This window comes from Cervus elaphus, chromosome 24, assembly GCF_910594005.1.
Source record: "Cervus elaphus chromosome 24, mCerEla1.1, whole genome shotgun sequence".
Classification (NCBI taxonomy): Eukaryota; Metazoa; Chordata; class Mammalia; order Artiodactyla; family Cervidae; genus Cervus; species Cervus elaphus.
The window spans coordinates 57,141,703-57,160,233 of NC_057838.1; the positions used below are offsets into that span (position 1 = coordinate 57,141,703).

Genomic DNA, 18,531 nt, shown 5'->3' on the forward strand with positions numbered 1-18,531 from the left:
CCAGGGATTGAACCCAGGTCTCCCTCATTGCAGGCAGGTTCTTTACCAGCTGAGCCACAGGGGAAGCCCAAGAATACTGGAGTGGGTAGCCTAGCCCTTCTCCAGCAGATCTTCCCAACCCAGGAATCGAACCAGGGTCTCCCGCATTGCAGGTGAATTCTTTACCAACTGAGCTATCGGGGAAGGCCCTTATTCTGCCCAGCAGAGTATAAATGCACTGATCAGTACCATTTCCAGGCCTGGCCAATGTCTGGTCCTCATCTTCTTCTTTCATCAGTCAGCTGATGGACAGAACTCTGAGAACTAAGAGGAAGGCATAGTGGCAAGACGGAAGAAACCTGAGTCCCTGAGTGGCTGAATGGGTATCTGGCCCCTGTCAACCTGACCTAGACTGTGATAAGAACAAATGAGTAGTTTTGTTCAGCCACTGAGATCTGGAGGTTTACTTGTTACAGCAATTATTACATTAACAATTCATAAATTACCTAATATAAATCCTTACCAATATATGGCCATTAACAATTAATAATTGTTAATGAATATTAACAATTCATAAATTACCTAATATAAATCCTTACCGATATATGGCCATTAACAATTAACAATTGTTAATGAATATTAACAATTCATAAATTACCTAATATAAATCCTTACCAATATATGGCCAACTGTAAGCACTAAATAAATGATATGATAATCATTTAAAATATATATTCCTAATTCTCTTGTTGTATGTTTCATAAGACCAAAAAGAAAAAGAGAAACAAGGAAGTAAGGGTTAGGAAGGGAGGGAGGAAGGAAGGACAAAATAATACTGAGGTCTTCTAAAAGCTCTGCAAAAATTTTATACCTAGGTGCCATTTGGTCATCCACAACCCTAGGGAAATATTTTCCAAGTACCAAACCTCTCTTAATTATTAAATGAAATGTCTGCGTGGATCTGTGGTGCCAAGGGCCTCCTCCAGGCTATCCTGAGCTGCAGCTGTCCCTTGGCTTGGCTGCCTCTCCCACATCGGATCCTCCCAGCACCTGCTTTGGATGGGGCTCACTGACAGGGAGTGGGGGGGGGCACTTTGCCAAGATTTTACCAAAGCAGGCATTAAAACTGGGAGAAATGCTCCTATGAGTTATAAGGTCTGGTCACATGTGGCGATCATTTGGCAGGGAAAGACAGGTGTCACTTTGGGGCTAATCTTCCTGGAGTGAGAGGAAGTAAACTCTAAGGATGCTCTATTTACACATATAATACAGCTAGTTACTGGGGGATAAGCCATCTCAAATATGCCAGTAAACAAAGCGAACCTCTCCTTGCTATTTAACAAAAGTCAGCTTTTTTTTTTTTTGACGGCGTTGGTTCTGCATTGCTGAAAGGAGTTACTTGCTGGGAGTGGGGCCCTACCGTCTGGTAGAGGGACGTGGGCCTTTCACTGTGGTGGCTTCTCTTGTGGACCATGGGCTCTAGGGCAGGTGGGCTTCAGTAGCTGCAGTGCTTGGGCTTATTGTAGCTCCTGGGCTCTAGAGCAAAGACTCAGTAGTTATGGCACATGGGCTTAGTTGCTCTGCAGCATGTGGGATATTCCCAGAGCCGGGATCAAACTCGTGTATCCTGCATTGGCAGGCAGATTCTTTACCACTGAGCTACCAGGGAAGCCAACGTCAGCTCTTCTCCTTTGCATTTTGAAAATTACAGCTGTAATACATGGTTGTTGTAGCAAGTTGAATATGCAGAGGTAAAAAGAGAAAAAAAATTTTTTCTCTTTCTTCTTAAATCACCCTGTCCCCTAGATAATCAGTATTATCAATCTAGTGTCTATCCATCCCCCACTTACTCAATCTTCAGACAAATCAATGCACATTTTTAGAGTTAATATTCCCACCTCTCACGTTTGTTGTTATTGTTCTTGTTGTTGTCATTTCAACATAAACGGGACTATACAATGTGCATTCTTATTCAAATTTCTTTATGTAACCTAACAATTTATTATGAATATCCTCCTAGGTGGATATATTTAGCTCTAACTTATTCTTTTAAAATAGCTGAACAATATCACCTCAGAAAAAGAGCTATTACACGTTTGCTGGGTTTTAAGACATCATCCATTTTGTGCTATGATAAGTTTCTTCAAACTTCCCTGACTCTTTGTTACCTTGTGGACACTGTAGCCTGGCAGGCTCCTCTGTCCATGGGAGTCTCCAGGCAAGAACCCTGGAGTGGGTTGTCATTTCCTTCTCCAGGGGATCGTCCCAGCCCAGGTTATCAAACTGGCATCTCTTCTGTCTCCTCTTTACCACTAGCTCCATGCCACATCCATTTTAAACGTTAATTTTTTTGGAGGAAGGTAGAATGTTAAATAGACCAATTTATATGAGGAAATTTTCTGACTTAAAACGAGCAAAAAAATATAGGGAAACATTCTGACTTAAAATGGACAAAAGTGTATAGGAAATATATTTATATAAAAATACATAGAAACTAGGAAGTTCTTGAAATTGCAGTGACAGTAACCACCATATTCCTCTGAGAGTGTGTCTGAAGCAAGTTCTGTGCAGAGAACTGGGCTCTCAACTAGATCCTGGTACTGGGAGCCCCTCAGAGCAGTGGCTTGGCCTCACCTGACCTGTGAGTCTTTTGCACACACAGTTGTCTTACCACGTTTCTGTTCGGACATAGGGAGGGATAGAAGGCGCTGCAGGCATTAGCATGCCTATCACACACCCTCCCTTTATTCTCTGGGCTGAGGTCAGGTGGCATAAATCAATCAGCCTCTGCATGCAAAGCCTTTCTAGGTCCAGGAGCCCCTTCCACTCCAAGTGTGCACTGCCATTTTGAATCACTTTAGAGTCAGCAGGAGTATAACTGAACCAAAGAGCCCCTTGGGGCAACAGGCCACAGCTTCCAGGAGCCCATCAGTTGTGGGGGTTTACTGTGTGTTCCCAGGGCATTCACATATATTAGCTGGGAGCAGTGAGTCAAGACCCTTTGAGGTCTGCGAAGACATACTACTTACAGGAGACACCACTTCTGATTATCTGCTCTACCAGACCGGTGCTATGAATTTAACATGCAGCCCTTGATCCTCCCTGCATCCTGCGAGGCTGGCATGCCACAAATGAGGAAGCTGAGTCTCAGAGAAAGTGAATGATTTGCCTAAGACCGTACAACCTGAGAGTACAAGCACCATGAAAGTGTGCTTCCTCATTGAGCCACACAGGCTGGCTCTAACCGCAGGTATGCTCGACTGCCCAGTTTTCCTGGAAGTGTCCTGGCCTCTTGTACCCAATTACACCGTCAATGGATACATTGTTTTCAGACCTCTGAGTCCATGAGACTTGGACCCTAGCTGGACTCTGCAGGACACCAAATAGCTCTGCTGCAACCCAAAGAGACACTCAAATTCTTTATTTGCCCAAGCTCCCCTTAAGTCTGTAAGTACAAAGCCTTTCAAGCCCACTCAAGCATTCTACCAGAATGACAAGGTTTTAGACATAAGAAGACGCTAAAGATCCTCATCCTCAGCCTTCTCATCATACAGACAAGGAAACAGGGTGGTGGATATGCCCAGTGGGGTGGTGGCAGTGGGAGCAGGTGACAGCTAGCTGTGGTGGGGCAGCGACAGTGGTGGCTAGACAGTGGGACAGAGCAGGGTTTCACCACCATAGCCTCTGGGTCCATCCAGTCCTCCACCTGCTTTGTTTTTGTTAATAAAGTTTTACTGGGGCTCAGGCACACCATTTGTTTCCAGATTGTCTGTGGTTGGTACATGCTATAACATCAGAGTAGTTGCAACAGACACTGCGTGACCATAATGTCTTAAATATTTACCATCGGCGCTTTACAAAAACGTTTGCTGGCCCCTGGGAAAGACAGGAGCACACAGCTTGTAAGTTATTGAAAGCTTTCTAGTTCTTAGGATGATTGTTAGGTTCACAGGTGTTTGTTATATTATGACCCACTGATGACTGACTGCTACACACAGGCCACTGATGGTCATGCATCATACAGGAATAATTATTAAATCCTGTGCATCTGAAAGCAGACAGGAAAAACAGAGGGAAGAAAGGGAGAAAGAAAGGAACCCTTTAGTCCTTATTAAGATTTAAATGCCTCTTTATTGCCTATGCTTTACTTTACTGCATTACTTTTCGGATGTTCAAAGAACGTTGGAGAGAAGGACTAAAGATGACAGACTGAATGAAGCAGGTTTTCAGGAAGGAGGCAAGATGAGTACCTTAGACTCCATGAGGCTGGAAGGAGCTTGTCCAAAGGAGCAATGGGATCCCAAATAGCAGGCCGTTAAGGATAGTCACAATCCAGTTTTTCACTTCATTCCCAAGGGGCCTCTTCCCTCAGTACCACCAGAGTGGCATGAGGGGCCAGGCCTCCTGGTCTTTTGTTAGGACCCCCGTCCTGCCTACTGAGTCAAGGATAAGTTGAATGGTAGCAGCATAAGAGCCTAGGAAAGCACTCTTGGGTAATTGTGACCGTTTATTAAGGTACAATATTAATGCATTGTTTCACGAAATCCTGAGAGCAATCTTGTAAAAGAAAAACTACTGTCTTTCTTTTAGAGATGACGATGATGGGTTTTCAGTGGGCAAGTTACTTGCCCAGAGACCTCAAGCTAGTGAATGGTGAAGCTGAATTCAAATCCAGATCAGGCTGATTTCAAACCCTAAACTCAACCACTTTATTACACTGCTTGTGGCCAGATATTCCACTTCATGCTGCCTCAAGAAAAGCATGGCTTTTACCTTCTTTACACGAGTTGCTGGAGGCACGTGGGACATTTTGGCATGCTGAAGGGCAGCTTTGACACTGAAATCCCGCCTCAGTAAATGGCATGGCACTTGCACATTCAAAGAAACGTTCCAGTCCCTGGTGGGAAAGCTTCCAGTGGCTTCAATTACAGAACAGTCACAGTTCATTGACGCCTGATGCTCACGAGGGCGGCTTTATTGTTTTATATGTGAAAAATGAGGAAAGGGCCAGAACCTCACCATCAGGGAAATGATGAAAGATTGAGAAGTATTTCTAAAGGCATGCAAACTGAGAGGTCAACTCAATGAGGGCAGGGGAGGGGGAGCAGTGGGAGGAGAACAAGCAAAGAAGCAGCTGAGAAGTATTTGCGGCACCAGGGAGAAGAGGTTGTGATGTCCACGAAAGGAAACCATGGCTATGAATTTCAGGGCATCAAGACCCTGTCAACACAGCTAATCCCTACGGATGTTGGCTGAATAAGCCTTTGGTGACCAAACAGTGCACTGTGGAAAACGTGTCAGCCTCCAGCAGGTCAATTTGTCCTCATGTTACACACTTTGCTGGCTCTGTTGCTAGAACCCCAGATCGAGGATCCACAGCGAGCATCTCCCAACTTGACATGGGTTGACACGGCAGGGTTAATAAGTCAACAGAATTCAGAAAACAGGACCGGATTAAGAAGGCAGTTTTATTTTGGTGCCCTGGACTTCAAGCAGATTAAATAATCAAAAAGCCGGAGCCATCGGGGTCATGTTTGAATGCTACAGCTGTTCACTGAGGTTTGACAAACATTCTTTCTGTGGCTCCTCGTCTCAATGGGAAAGGCAGCGATGATCCTGGGAAGGGCAATGCTTTAAGAAAGAAGGCGGGGAGCACAATCAAACGATCCTCTGATGGAAAACAATCCCATCCAGATGGAGACAAGGAAAGGGCTGCTTAAATAAGTGGTCTCCTGAAAGCGACCACTGTTCCCTGTGCTGAAGAAAAGCACTGGCAGGATTCAGAAAAAAAGTGAATGAAAACCTGGACTTGGAGTCTGCCATGCCCTCGATGTGTTGACCTGCAGATTAATAAAGGTGGGCTTCGGGTTCAGCGGGTAAGCCGGTGGAGACTCAGTCATGGAAGGTGAGCCATGATTAATTCCCTCACGCCTTAGAAAGTGGGACCCTCCCCCCCCAACTCAGGAAGGTATCTGTGGGAAGTTGTCTTTCTCAAAAGACCAAACAGATGCTAAAAATGTCTCGTATTTGTGCCATGCTGGGTCAGAGGAAGAGAGAGTGGACAAACGTACCTAGTCATGAATGGATATGCAGTTGGCCTGTTATGGGCCATTTCAGAGAAAATACAGTCCTTCAGGTTGGAGTTCATACATCATCTACTTGGCGGGGGCGGGGGAGGTGGGAGCGGCATGATTTTCTGCAGGTAATGAATGCGTGGGTGAGGCACAACTAAAGTGAGGGGTGACAACTCTCCTCTGATCAGAAGCTGCTTTGGCACTGAGATGTATATTATTTGCAAAATTACAGAGAAGAAAACAAGGTTTTTCTCTTTTACATGCTGCAAGAGGGAACTGGACTGTAATGCTTTGCATCTCTTGAGCGAAACTAAACTGAGCAAAATCTCCTTCAGAAGGCTTTCCAAACATCTCCCCACTTGCCCTAAAGAACTGTTCACAGCATCAGAGAAAGAGAATTGAAAGGACAGAGAGGGAAAGGCTCCATGCACAAATGTGTGCATTTGACAGCCACATTGTACATTTCCCTAATTAAGGCCAAAAACAGACAGACAAACTGAAAATCTCCTCTCAAGAACTTTCTTTACAAGTAGATAATCATCTTGAGTTTTAAATATTATTGCCTGGCCCTGTGAATTCCTCTACCAATTTAACAAAATGTCCTTGATGGATGTTTGCCATTTTGAAATTCAAGTCTCAGGAAAAAAGAAGGGAGTGATCGAGCTCCACTGGAGATTGACCTAGCAGTGCCTGAGAGAATGTTAACTCGGCATCCTCTTCAAACCTGGCAAGGAGGCACGTACTGAATCTAGAGCCCCCGTACACATTTCTACAGAGCCAAAGAGCCCTGTGTAAGGATGCCTTCTGCTTCATCATTTGTCCTGAAAGAAACTGCAACAACTCAAATGCTCGTCAGTACAGGAGTGGCTAAATAATAAATCTGGCAAGGCCTCAACATCAAATACTCCACAGAAGCTAGAAGGAAAGAATGAGCTCTCTATGCATCCCTGTGGATCGATCAGTTTTGAGTGACTAAACTGCAAAATGAAACATACCAATGATTATTTAGCTTTTTAAAAAACCACTATGCAAAACATTCTATAGTATGTGTATGTGTGTGTTGTGCATGTATGTGTGTTATGTGTCTGTATGTAAAAATATTTACAGGCAGTAAAGCACAGCAGGTAAGAACACTGATAGACTCTGAAAGCAGACTGCCTGGGTTCAAATCATGATTCTCCTACTTCTGTGTGACCTTGGACAAGTGATTTAGCTTCTCTGTGCCTCAGTTTCATCACCTTTAATATGTGCGTAGTAAAAGACCCCAAATTACAAGATTAGGAGGGCTAAATGAATTAATATATATATATAAAGCACTTCCAAGAGTGCCTGGCTCAAAATATGAGCTATAAGGCTATTTGTGATTTTGTTGTTTTTAAAAGGCCTGGTAGGATGGAATAGTGATGGTAGGGAAGGCGCTGGTGGGGAGTGGTTCCTGCTGGAAAACATGATGTGGGTGCTACTTAAAGGGAGTTTAACTTATCAGCAATGCACTGTTTCTTTGAGTTAAGGAAAAAAGAGAGATGAAGCAAATATGGCAACCTATGAATAACTGACAGAACTTTGTTACAGGAACATGAGTATTTATTATGTTATTTTAATGATTTTCTTTGTTTTAAAATTTCTTGAATAAAAAAGGAGCAGAGACAATCATCATTCATGGAAGTATTACACTTGAAAGATGGACATCAATTTGTAAGAATGCTTCAGACCTGTCCCATCTAATATGCACCACTAGCACCATATGGCTATTTAAATTTTAGCTGATTAAAATTAAATGGAAATAAAAAGTCAGTTTCTTGACTGCAGTAGTCACATTTCAAGAGCTCTGAAGTCGCATGAAGCTGGTTGCTATCATATTAGACAGTAGATACAGATCATTCCCATCACCACAGAGAGTCCTATTGGACAGCACAGTCTGCAGCATACTTCTGAGAAATGTGAGTATCTGAACTCCCTCTCATGCTCCTAAAGTTCTGCTCCTAGATAATTCTTCTGCTTCATACAAAGGGCACATGCCCCCCAAAATATTTTTTTTCACATTTTTACTTGATAACCTATGTCATCTACCTTCTGGTTACCTGTGAACTTAAAGCAGGAACAAAAGCAGATACCACTTAGAAACTGGTTCCTATCTCAATTCTTTCTGTTTGTTGTAGGTGAAGTGTTGCTGCTTTCAAGTATGATTTTCCTGCTCCCGGTGGTGTGCGGCTGCCCAGAGAGATGCCGCTGTCACTCACCTTCAAATTCTGTAGACTGCAGCCGGCAGGGTCTGGCTGAAATCCCTTCTGATTTGCCTCCTCAGACTCTAACGCTGCACTTACAAGATAACCGGATCCACCAGCTTCCGACTTCTGCATTTAAATCAGTGCCACAGCTCACAACCTTGAACTTGTACAACAATTCTCTTTCAAATCTGACCCCCGGAGTTTTCCATGGACTTCAGCACTTGAGGGTCTTAAACCTAACTCAGAACTCCCTGCATTCTCTGGAAAGCAGACTATTCCATTCTCTCCCACAGCTGAGGGAACTCGATTTGTCATCAAACAATATAAGTCACCTTCCTGCATCCTTAGGTGAGCCTTGGGAGAACCTAACCGTTCTTGCGATCCAGCAAAACCGGCTTCGGCAGCTCGATCGAGCCCTCCTAGAATCCATGCCCAGAATGAAGCATTTATTTCTCAAAGACAACCTCTGGAAATGCAACTGTCACTTGCTCAGTCTTAAACTCTGGCTGGAGACATTTGTCTATAAAGGTCAGTAACTAATGCCTATCCCCCCATCTGTGTATGATCAGTTTAGGAGAAACCTCAATGGTTTTCTGCAGTAGAAGGAATGCTGAAAAGTGTTTGAGGGATCTGTGTAAGCTTTTGCGCACTGATGTCATTTCACGGTATGGCAAAAGAGGCAAGTGAGTCATTAAGGGTGTTTCAAATCATGTATTTAAAGTCATCTACAGATACGATTCATGGAAACAACTTTCCACTTTTTTCCCCTCTCCACCCCAACTTTCCACTTTTTGATTAATACCACCATTAAGTTATTTATCTGGAAACTGTAGGCCGTTAAGAAAGAACGAAATTCAATCCACCTAAATATTAGGTTGGCCAAATTTTCATAAGTAAGGCTCGAATGAACTTTTTGACCTATCCAATAACTACTCAACTCTGAAGTGACAACAGATTCTGATTTTCAAGTGTGATCCAACTGGGGGCATGGTATTTCTCCTTAGGACTGCCCCTCCTTCTTTCTCTGTTTCTGACCATTTGACAGCTATGAAACTTCACTGACATTACCCATTCTGCTTTAGCAGACACCACTGTTACTAAAACTGAATACAATACGGCTCCCTTTCTGAAGGGAACAAGTATTTCTTTAATCAGATGTCAAAAACAAAGCAAGAGATCCCAGAATATTAAAGATGAGGGGATCTGGAAATCACTCAGGGGTCAGCAAACTATGTAGCCTAAGAGCCAGATCTGGCCCACCTATTTTTGTAAATAAAGTTTTGTTGGAACACATTCACATCCATTTATTATTTACTGTCTGGCTGTTTTGCATTAAAGGGTTGAGGCTGAATAGTTAGGACAGAGACTATGGCAAGGCTTAAAAAATGAACTATCTGGCTCTTTATAGGAAAGTTTGCCAACCCCTCCTAACTCAAAGCTAGTCTATTATCAATGGGAAATGGATGCCCAAAGATGTTTAGTAACTTGATGAAGATCACAGAGTAGAAGCAAAGATAAGAGTAGAAGGAGCAGCTTTAGGTCTTGGCCCTACATTCCCTCCTCTACATCACAGTGCTTCTTTCCTCCTGACTTTTAAGTATCATTCATTCATTCATACTAAACTTGAGTGACTTTTACATGCCATGGACATTTCAAGGTGCTGAGAAAAAGTCAGTGAATAAGAAAATCCCTATCATCATGGGCATTACATTCTGACAGTAGAAACATGTTAAGTAAGACAAATATATGTATCTATGTTCAGAGAGCAGTTAGTGCTAGAGGCAGCATGAAGGGAGAGAGTGATGGAATAAGGGTTCCATTTCAGATGTGAAGGACAGGGAAGGCCCCTGCAAGGAGGTAATATGGGGGAGCAGAACTGGAATAAAGAGGGGAAAAGAGCCATGAGGTAACTCGGGAAAAGGACAGTAGTTGCAGAGGACCTGAGAGGGAAGTAAGCTTGGCTCCACTGAGGGACAGAAAGAGGGACAGACGAGTGGCTAGCGCAGAGGACGGGAGTGAGAGAGGCCGGGTCATGTTGGAACGTGCAGAGCCGGCCGAGACATTTGGATTTTATTTTAGGCAAGATGGAAATATCTTGAAGAATTTTAGTCAGGCGAACAATATGATCTGATTACATTTTAAAAGGTCACTCTGGTGACTCTAGGGAGATCAAACCAAAGCCTGCAGAAAAAGCAGCAGGGTGATGAGGGAGAAAGTGATTTCAGTCTTTCAGGGAAGATGACAGTGGCCCAAACTAGGATGATGAGAAATGATCAACTTTGGGAGATATTTAGAATATTGAACTGATAGAAATTACTAATGGGTTAGAACTGGATATAAGGAAAACAGAGTATATTACAGGAAATACAATTTTGTTTTGTCCTCCGGGAGTAAGCAGATAAATGGTGATGCCAGTAGCTGACAAGGGTCAGGCTGTGGAATGGGGGAAATGGGCAAGTATGTGTGGGAGGTGGTACATCAAGAGCTCAACGTGGGGCATGTCAAGTTTGAGATGCCCATTACATAGTCAAGGAGTGATGTTGAGTTGATGGATGTATATCTGAGCCCATAATTTGGGAAGATATCAGAGATCCAGACATGGCTTAGGGAATCAAGAGAGTCTGGATAGTTGCAGCAGTTATACAGAAGGAAGTGGAGGAGAACACATGGGATCAAGTAAACACTATTGATTTAAGAATCTCTCTGAACAATAGAATAGTCAGTAGCTTATCATTAACCAGCTAATTTTCAAGTTGACCTACAATAGATGTCATGTGATTTGACAAAAATCTTTCTTAAAGGAGGCTTCAAATTAAACTGTTTACATCTAGAGGTGAAGTGGCTTTACCTACTGTGTTCTGGATGAGATAGTAAGCATAAGGCAAACCATCACAGAAAGATGGTTTTCATCAAAGGAAAATATTTCTTGACAAAAATGGTTCCCAGGTCCAGGAAACTAAAAGCAATATAGGGAGGGATATAGCTCCCCCTGCTCTGCCACGAACTCATTGGTGATCTTTGGGCAAATTAATGTTTCTTTCTCGCCCTCAGTGTCACCAGGTGGAAAGTGACAGTGTTAAGCCAGGGAGTTCCTAAGACCGATTCTGGTCCTCAGGCTCCACAATGCAATTCAACACTTCCTCATGGCAGAGCTACCCCACCCAGAAAACAGCCTTTCTCTGCAGGAAGGCAAAACTGATCTGGGATAATAAGACCTGGGTGTCAAAATGACTAAATAAAACCAGCAAATAAATGCAAATGTAGGAGACACTCTGACTACTGATGCATGGAATAAAGGCAAAATAAGGTAATAGATATTGATCAAGACCTTACTTCCCTCCGAGGGGGAACAAAATACATGGAGGATGAAGCAGGGGATTTTGCAGCCTGGAAGTGTCATTCAGTGGGTCCACTGGCCAGAACTCAGTCAGGTGGCTTCAATCTGACCACAAAGGGTGGGGAAATTTCACGTTCCTCTGGACCCAACAATAAAAGGAAAAAAAAAAGTGCTTTGATGAATATTTAATAATGTCTCCTTCAAGAACATGTGCATAGATTTTCTAATTAGCATTCCTCTCCCTCCATTCATAAGTTAACAAATCATCTTTATGCCAATAGTTAACTGTACTAAACATTTATTCTGGGCTAGGACCTGTGCTAAACACTTGACATACTTTATTCAGCTGAGTCCTCAGAGCAATCTTGTGAAGTGAATTTCATTATTACCCTGGTCTCTCACTTTCCAGATGAGCAAGCAGAGGCACAGAATGGTCAGGTAACTTGCTTAGGGTTGCAAAGCTAAGTAGTGGTCAGACTCGGGATGTGAATCTCGTTTTACCTCAAGACAGGGGTTAAGAGCTGCTAGCAGCCAGATGATAGATAATGAGAGTGCTTGGAAAGCTGGAACTTTTTGAATTGTCAACTTCTATGAATCCAGAAGAGATTGAGGCCCTCAAGCTGTCGTTGGCAGATCTGCCTCCTGGGGAGTGGCTGAAGAGATGGTGGAGGAAGGCTGGGAAGTGAGTCCTGGCTGAGGACGCAGGAGACCCTGGAGCTTTTGATGGCCACAACCCTGGCCTTCCAGCCACATCCAGGCTCTAGTCTGTGTATTCTCTTGGCTCTGGGTCCTGAGGCCATGCCTCTCACCCTAATATTTAAAACAGGAAGCCAGTAACAGGAGAAATGAACTTAACCCTGGAGTGGCTAGGTGAACCGCCCCAGTCTAGGTCTAAGTCAGCTAGTGGAATTGCTGGTTCCCCAGGTGAAGTACTGTAACATTCCCTGAGACAGAGATCTTCAGTCACATCCTGTTGGCACCTTGGGGTCATCCAGAGGAGGCACACCACACCTCTGGCCTGCTGCACCTCAGCTCAAGAAAGGAGAGATTACTATTATCATTTTGCTTTGGAGTTGAGGTTCTTGCCTCAGGGGATCACTGAAGAAGCCAGATCAGGCTCAGGAGACTCTGACAATAGGTGATTCAGTTCAAGCAGCAAAGGCCAAAAAGACATGAGTGTTGAATTTCTCCATGGCCACCAACCCCAGTGTGACCTGGGCCACAATAACCCTTGAACTGCAAAATGGCCCTATCTATTAATAGGGTCACAGTAGGATTCAGCTTATAAATTCAGATAGAATGGATGTGAGAACATTCCCCAAATTGTGACGTACTAAAAGGAAGTACACAGGAAGGTTCTAAACACTGAAGTAACAACCTCCTGCCTGGGAATTTCTGGTATAGTTTCATAAACCACCTATGATGTGTACAAAGAAATCTCCAGTCTAAGATTAGTGTCACAACTCACGGAGGTAAGGATCTACTGAGGGTCACTGTGTTAATTCCATGGACCTTACAACATTCCAGAGAGAGAGAGAGGATGTGACTTTAGTGGGAAAAACTGGGATCATAGGAGTGGGCTGGATTTCAGTGTTGATCCATCCACTTTTAACCTGAATGACCCTGGACAAGAATTATCCATTTTAGCAGAGTTGTGAGGACTTATCTAACAGTGCTTTGTAAACCATCAAAAGAGACACAAGTAGGATGTTTTCGTGAAAATTAGTCAGAGAAGTTTATCTGTCTGAGGTCAAATAGCAAATTGGTGGTCAAATTTGGCCAGGATGGAATCTGTTTATTCATTGCTCTTTCTAGAAAAGAATTTCTAGCTACTCAAATCTCCCCTGGAGTCCAAACACCTGAGGAAATCAATCCCCTTACACAGAATGGAAATTGAGTCTTAGAAAGTTTGGTACTCAAAATACTAAATGTTTCGAGGTCTGAGGAGGCACGTTAATTGTACTTAATCCCATGAACGTAATACATATTCCTGTCAAACCTTCAGATACACAAAACACTCACAGGACCGCTGACTTCCCCATTTGGCATCACTGAAGAGTGTTGGTAGAGACACAGGGTCTTTCAAATTAACACATAACATCACAAGAAAAGACATTTGTTTTAATTATTTATTTTTTAGATCTCCAGTGGTGATTTGGCACAATAGATTTCTTGTGTGGCAGGGCTCATTAGGGCGTGCAAGAGTGCCCTCAGGCTGGCCTCCAGCGCCCCTTCCTGTCAGCTTTTGCATTGTTTTCCCTTGGCATTTATAAGGTAAAGGTGACTTGGCTTCTAATGAATTCTTGGTCATACATAATTGCCCATTTAGTGTGTGGCATTTTTAGCATGCAGCCAATTTAGGAATCTTAAAATCATAAAATATGGCTGTTAAATTCTTTGACTCCGGGGCCGGGGGGAAGGTGTTTTATAAATTCCATCTGCCTAAGTTTTGCAGGCTGAGGATTTGGGAATTTGGTTGTATCAGACTCTGCTATCATTCTTTGTCTTTGTTTCTTAAAGGGGGAATAACGGACAGCATCATCTGTGTATCACCAGACACCTGGAAGGGAAAGGACCTCCTTGAAATCCCTCACGAGCTGTACCACCCCTGCCCGTTTCCTTCTCTACACCTGCAGTCCTCGCAGGTGCCGCAGCTAGGTGCCGACCACCAGGCTGTCCCCAGGCTCTCCGAGAGCCACAGCGCAGGGGAGCGAGACCACCGGGAGTGTGAGATCAAACCCAAGCCGAGGCCGGCCAATCTGCGCCACGCCATGGCCACCATTGTCATCACAGGGGTGGTGTGTGGGATCGTGAGTCTCATGATGCTGGCGGCCGCCATCTACGGCTGCACCTATGCAGCTATCACAGCCCAGTACCATGGGGGACGCTTGGCTCAAACCAATGAGCCCACGAAGACAGAAGGAAGAGAGCTGTTTGACAGCTCACTGGCCTGAGAACTTTCATCTCAAATAGGAATAATAATCATTTTAAACCAGAAAACAGTTTCTGAGTAGGGCTGACAGGTCACTGTTACTGCCTCCTTTTCTTTTTCTCCTGCCTGCAATGCAGGACACCCAGGTTTGATCCCTGGGTTTGGAAGATCCCCTGGAGAGGGAAATGGCAACCCACTCCAGTATTCTTGCCTGGAAAATCCCCATGGTCAGAGGATCCTGGCAGGCTACAGTTCATGGGGTCATATATATATGTATGCATATATATATACATATTTATGGAAAGAAATTTATGTTGAGATTTAAAAAAAATATTAATACCATAGTTGAAATAGATATGATAACTTGTGCTCTGTGCCTGAGAAGTTATTCTATGTGGGAAAGGCTGTCCATGGAGAAAGGGAAGGTACATCCCTTTCAAGGTACTCTTCCCTGCATTAAGTTGCTTTAACAAAGCAGCTGAAACACAAACCCACATGCCAGTCAGCATTCCTGGGAGCGTTATGGTCCACTGGAAAACTGCCCAATTCTGAGTGCCTGGGAAGAAGCTGATGATCTTACCCAAGGAGCACTGAGTGCTTCTATAATCCAAGTTCATGCTAGACCAGTGATACTTTTAGATATTAGGTATGTTATACATTTAGCGGGAGCGTCTGTTGGTTGGGAATTTTTGTAGCTTGCCACAAGAGTCAGATTCTATTTAATTTTCTAAATCAGAAAACCATTTGGGGCTCTCTAGGCCACAGAAGAAGAAGAGGGCTCCACGAGTGGATAATATGACTCAGGCGCAGGGTCTGGGGAAGTTTTCTGATGCAACGGGAAATAACATATAAACAAACACAAAGAGGACGGGGTGGCGGAATTCAGGGCACATATCACCAAAAGGCCATACCCACCAGGTGATTGGAACCTTCCATTTATAACTCTCACAGCAGGAATGAATTTAGGGTGGGCTGAGAGGGAGATAATGGCTTATATGTATCTGTGTCTATGTACAGAGTGCGCAGAGTGCATAGGCTTGTTCAACCACACCCACACATAAACACAGAGCAATCAGTTTACCCACTAATGAAATGCAGCCGCAGCAGGGTGGAAGCCAGCAGCTGCTGACCACCACCCAGATTGTCTACTCAACACTCTGGGAGAGGAAGTCAGAGGAAGTCTGAAGAGAGTGGGAATTATCAAGAGACTTGAGATATGTGGCAGCAGCCATCCTGAACATTATTTAGGCCAGGGTTTAAAAAAAATCAGGTGTGGCTTGCTTAACTCCACAGACACGGTCCTGAAGAGTTGCATGCAAAGGAAATTTTTGTAAATTGAATCATCATTTTAATGCAGTAGGGGAGCTCACTATTTAAAGGAACCTTTCATGGAATCTTTCTGTAATGGCAATAATTGACTCCAGATTTATGTATTTTGTAAATTTGCATTTTCTCAGGCTAGGATTTCTTAAAGTAGAATCTACCTGTTCTTTCTCTCATGATGCCCCATCTCATATTTAGAGTCACCTGTTAGTATTAAAATCATTACACAGAGGAGTTAAGGACTCAGCAAAAGAAGAGAACAGGGTGAGTTGTCCCTCCAGAGGCCTTGACAGACATCACTAATCAATCCCAGCATTCCTCCCCCTGAGCCCTGATGCACCACAGATGCCTTCTTAAGACAGCACTGTAGGCAACCAGAACTAATCAACTGGAGTTGGTTCAAAGGATAAAGCATATTTGCCATTCAGGGTACTGGCTCTGCATTCACTTCTTCAGGGCATGTAACAGTGTTTTGGATCTTAAATCAGTAGTCCTGATTCCCTAACCTGGCACATGAATAGGAGGTCTATACAGGATGAAATACTGTTTCCCTGTCTGATGCAGCCAAAGCCTTGCCCAGCAGCGTAAAGAGGTCAGGGGAAAGACGGATGGACCTACCCTAGCCTACCCTGCAGGACTCACACATCACAGAGAACATCTATACCTCCTCACAGTGCTTCACAACCACTGTCTCCCACCCCACAAGTTAAAGATGGGCCAACTCGCTGGAACAGCAATTTTGCTAAATGATTCTTCTGGGGGAAAACATTTACATTTGATGCTAATTTTTTCTGAATATTAAAATAAATCTGGATATGTTAAAGAGTAGACTGAAAAATTACCGTGGATTTTAAGATCAAAAAGAGATCTCAGGGAAAGCTGGCTTCTGGGATCAGCTCCATCCCAGGCCCGATGCCCCCTTTCTGCTCTCTTCATGCACTACTTCAGAGGTAAGACCAAGCATCCCGTCCAAGGATGGAGGGATTACTTTCCAGGTAGAAAAAAGTCTTCCTTGCCCTGGACTATGAGTCCTTGGCTAAGAAAGCAATATGAGAAAGGAAATCGAGGAGATCTTTTTATACATTGTCCTCATTTCACCAAATGTTTCGAGAGTTCGTGCTACGTACCATGCATGGTGAGAGGTGTTCTCATGAACATTCATGTAATCTTGGCATCCAACCCATGAGATACTTGAACAGATATTACATAAGCTGGAAACTACTGAAACCAACATCGTGTGCCTCTTTCACTGCTGTGATTTTTTAAAAATTTATTGATTTATTTATTTTCACTGCTGTGATTTAAGACATCTGTCGGAGGTCTGGTGACTGTGCAGGTCGACCCCATCCCCCTGCCCACAGCGATTACATGACAGAGCTTCCAATCCACCGCAGAAAACCCCGAATGTGGCTAGAATCCTCACTCCTTGACACCCACGTCCTATTAGATTTCTAAGCACAGACGATAACTTGGGCAAATAGGTTCCTGCTTTACGAGATGTCTTTAAGGAAAATTATTAAAATGATGCCTTCTTATATTCAGCTGTCGATCTTTTGCCTACAGTCACCTCAAAGAGAAGTTGGCGATGAAAATACTTACTTACCCTAAAATGTCAACAAGTCTCTCAGCACAGAAAAATATAAATCAAATTGTTTAGATTAACAAATGCAGAGTTATCATTCGTTAATAGGAGAAATGAAATGTTTTCTCTGTAAAAAACTTGCAGATGAAAGACTCAATTTGCAGGGTATTCTGTGAGAACCGCAAATTATCTTTCACAACCACTACAGCTCATGAGGGGTAATTTGCAAACGCCTCATAGATTATTTTCAGCTGTTTATTGTTGCTGTCATATTTATAGATTCTCCTATAAAATGCCCTTCCATCATAGAGCCTTACTGAAGGAATACTGTAAATAAATATCACGTTTATTGTGGATTGCTCTGAGAAAATTTTGTAAAATATAGTTTCTTCTTTATATTTAGTGGAACAGTATCACTATTTTTGCTTTGCCAGAGGTCACAAACTCACAATAGCAGGACCCCAAAATGTGAGGCATATAATGAAAGAGTGTAGGAGGAATCTCTGCCACAGAGATTGTGGAGAAAGAAGACATAGTGTCAAATCTATACTTGGAAAGCTTTTAAAATTAAGGCAAATATCCCTGACCTTCCAGGAATAATCTTGCGCTTCAGATGATAAAATGCCCACAAACAATGGATGTTTCATTTTTTTTCTTTCATACAAAAATGGAAGACTTAAAAGTGAGTCACAGGATTTCCTCCTGAAGGCTCTGAAATCTCATTATTCAAGTTAACCAAGTTATTCCAGAAATTAGACACTCTTGTCTTAGATCCAAAATATCAAAGGAAGCAGATCAATTTCCAAAACATCTGTAGCACTGATTATCATAATTATACAACTAAGTGTTAGAAATCTGTAACCTTCTATTGCAGATCAGGAAATAACTATTTTCACTTGGGTCAAACCCACCAGGGTATCCAATGCTAAATGCTATTAGACAGAAACCTACCAGCAAATGATATTCCAACTCCACATGGTGTCACTGGGTGTGGCTTATACACAACTTCAGGGAACTACCCTGTTTTCCCTTATGATGAAAATTATTTATTTATTTATGCTCAAATTTTAATAAGG

The 18,531-nt window shown here is 43.1% G+C and overlaps 2 protein-coding genes across 7 annotated transcripts in view; one reads left to right on the forward strand and one right to left on the reverse strand.

The window, feature by feature from the left end:
* CACNA2D3 (calcium voltage-gated channel auxiliary subunit alpha2delta 3) overlaps positions 1-18,531 on the reverse strand; it is an 846,876-nt gene that overhangs the window by 120,174 nt on the left and 708,171 nt on the right. The window lies entirely within an intron of this gene.
* On the forward strand, positions 5,345-16,750 carry LRTM1 (leucine rich repeats and transmembrane domains 1). 3 transcript variants are annotated; one of them, XM_043885646.1, is made up of 3 exons: positions 5,345-5,884; positions 8,213-8,809; positions 14,139-16,750. In XM_043885646.1, exons 1-3 carry the CDS (start codon positions 5,878-5,880, stop codon positions 14,570-14,572), a joined length of 1,038 nt encoding a protein of 345 aa, XP_043741581.1. In that variant the 5' UTR covers positions 5,345-5,877; the 3' UTR covers positions 14,573-16,750. The 3 variants fall into 3 exon arrangements, with proteins under 3 accessions (XP_043741581.1, XP_043741579.1, XP_043741582.1); XM_043885644.1 differs by having other exon boundaries at positions 5,345-5,835; XM_043885647.1 differs by lacking the exon at positions 5,345-5,884 and adding an exon at positions 7,711-7,993.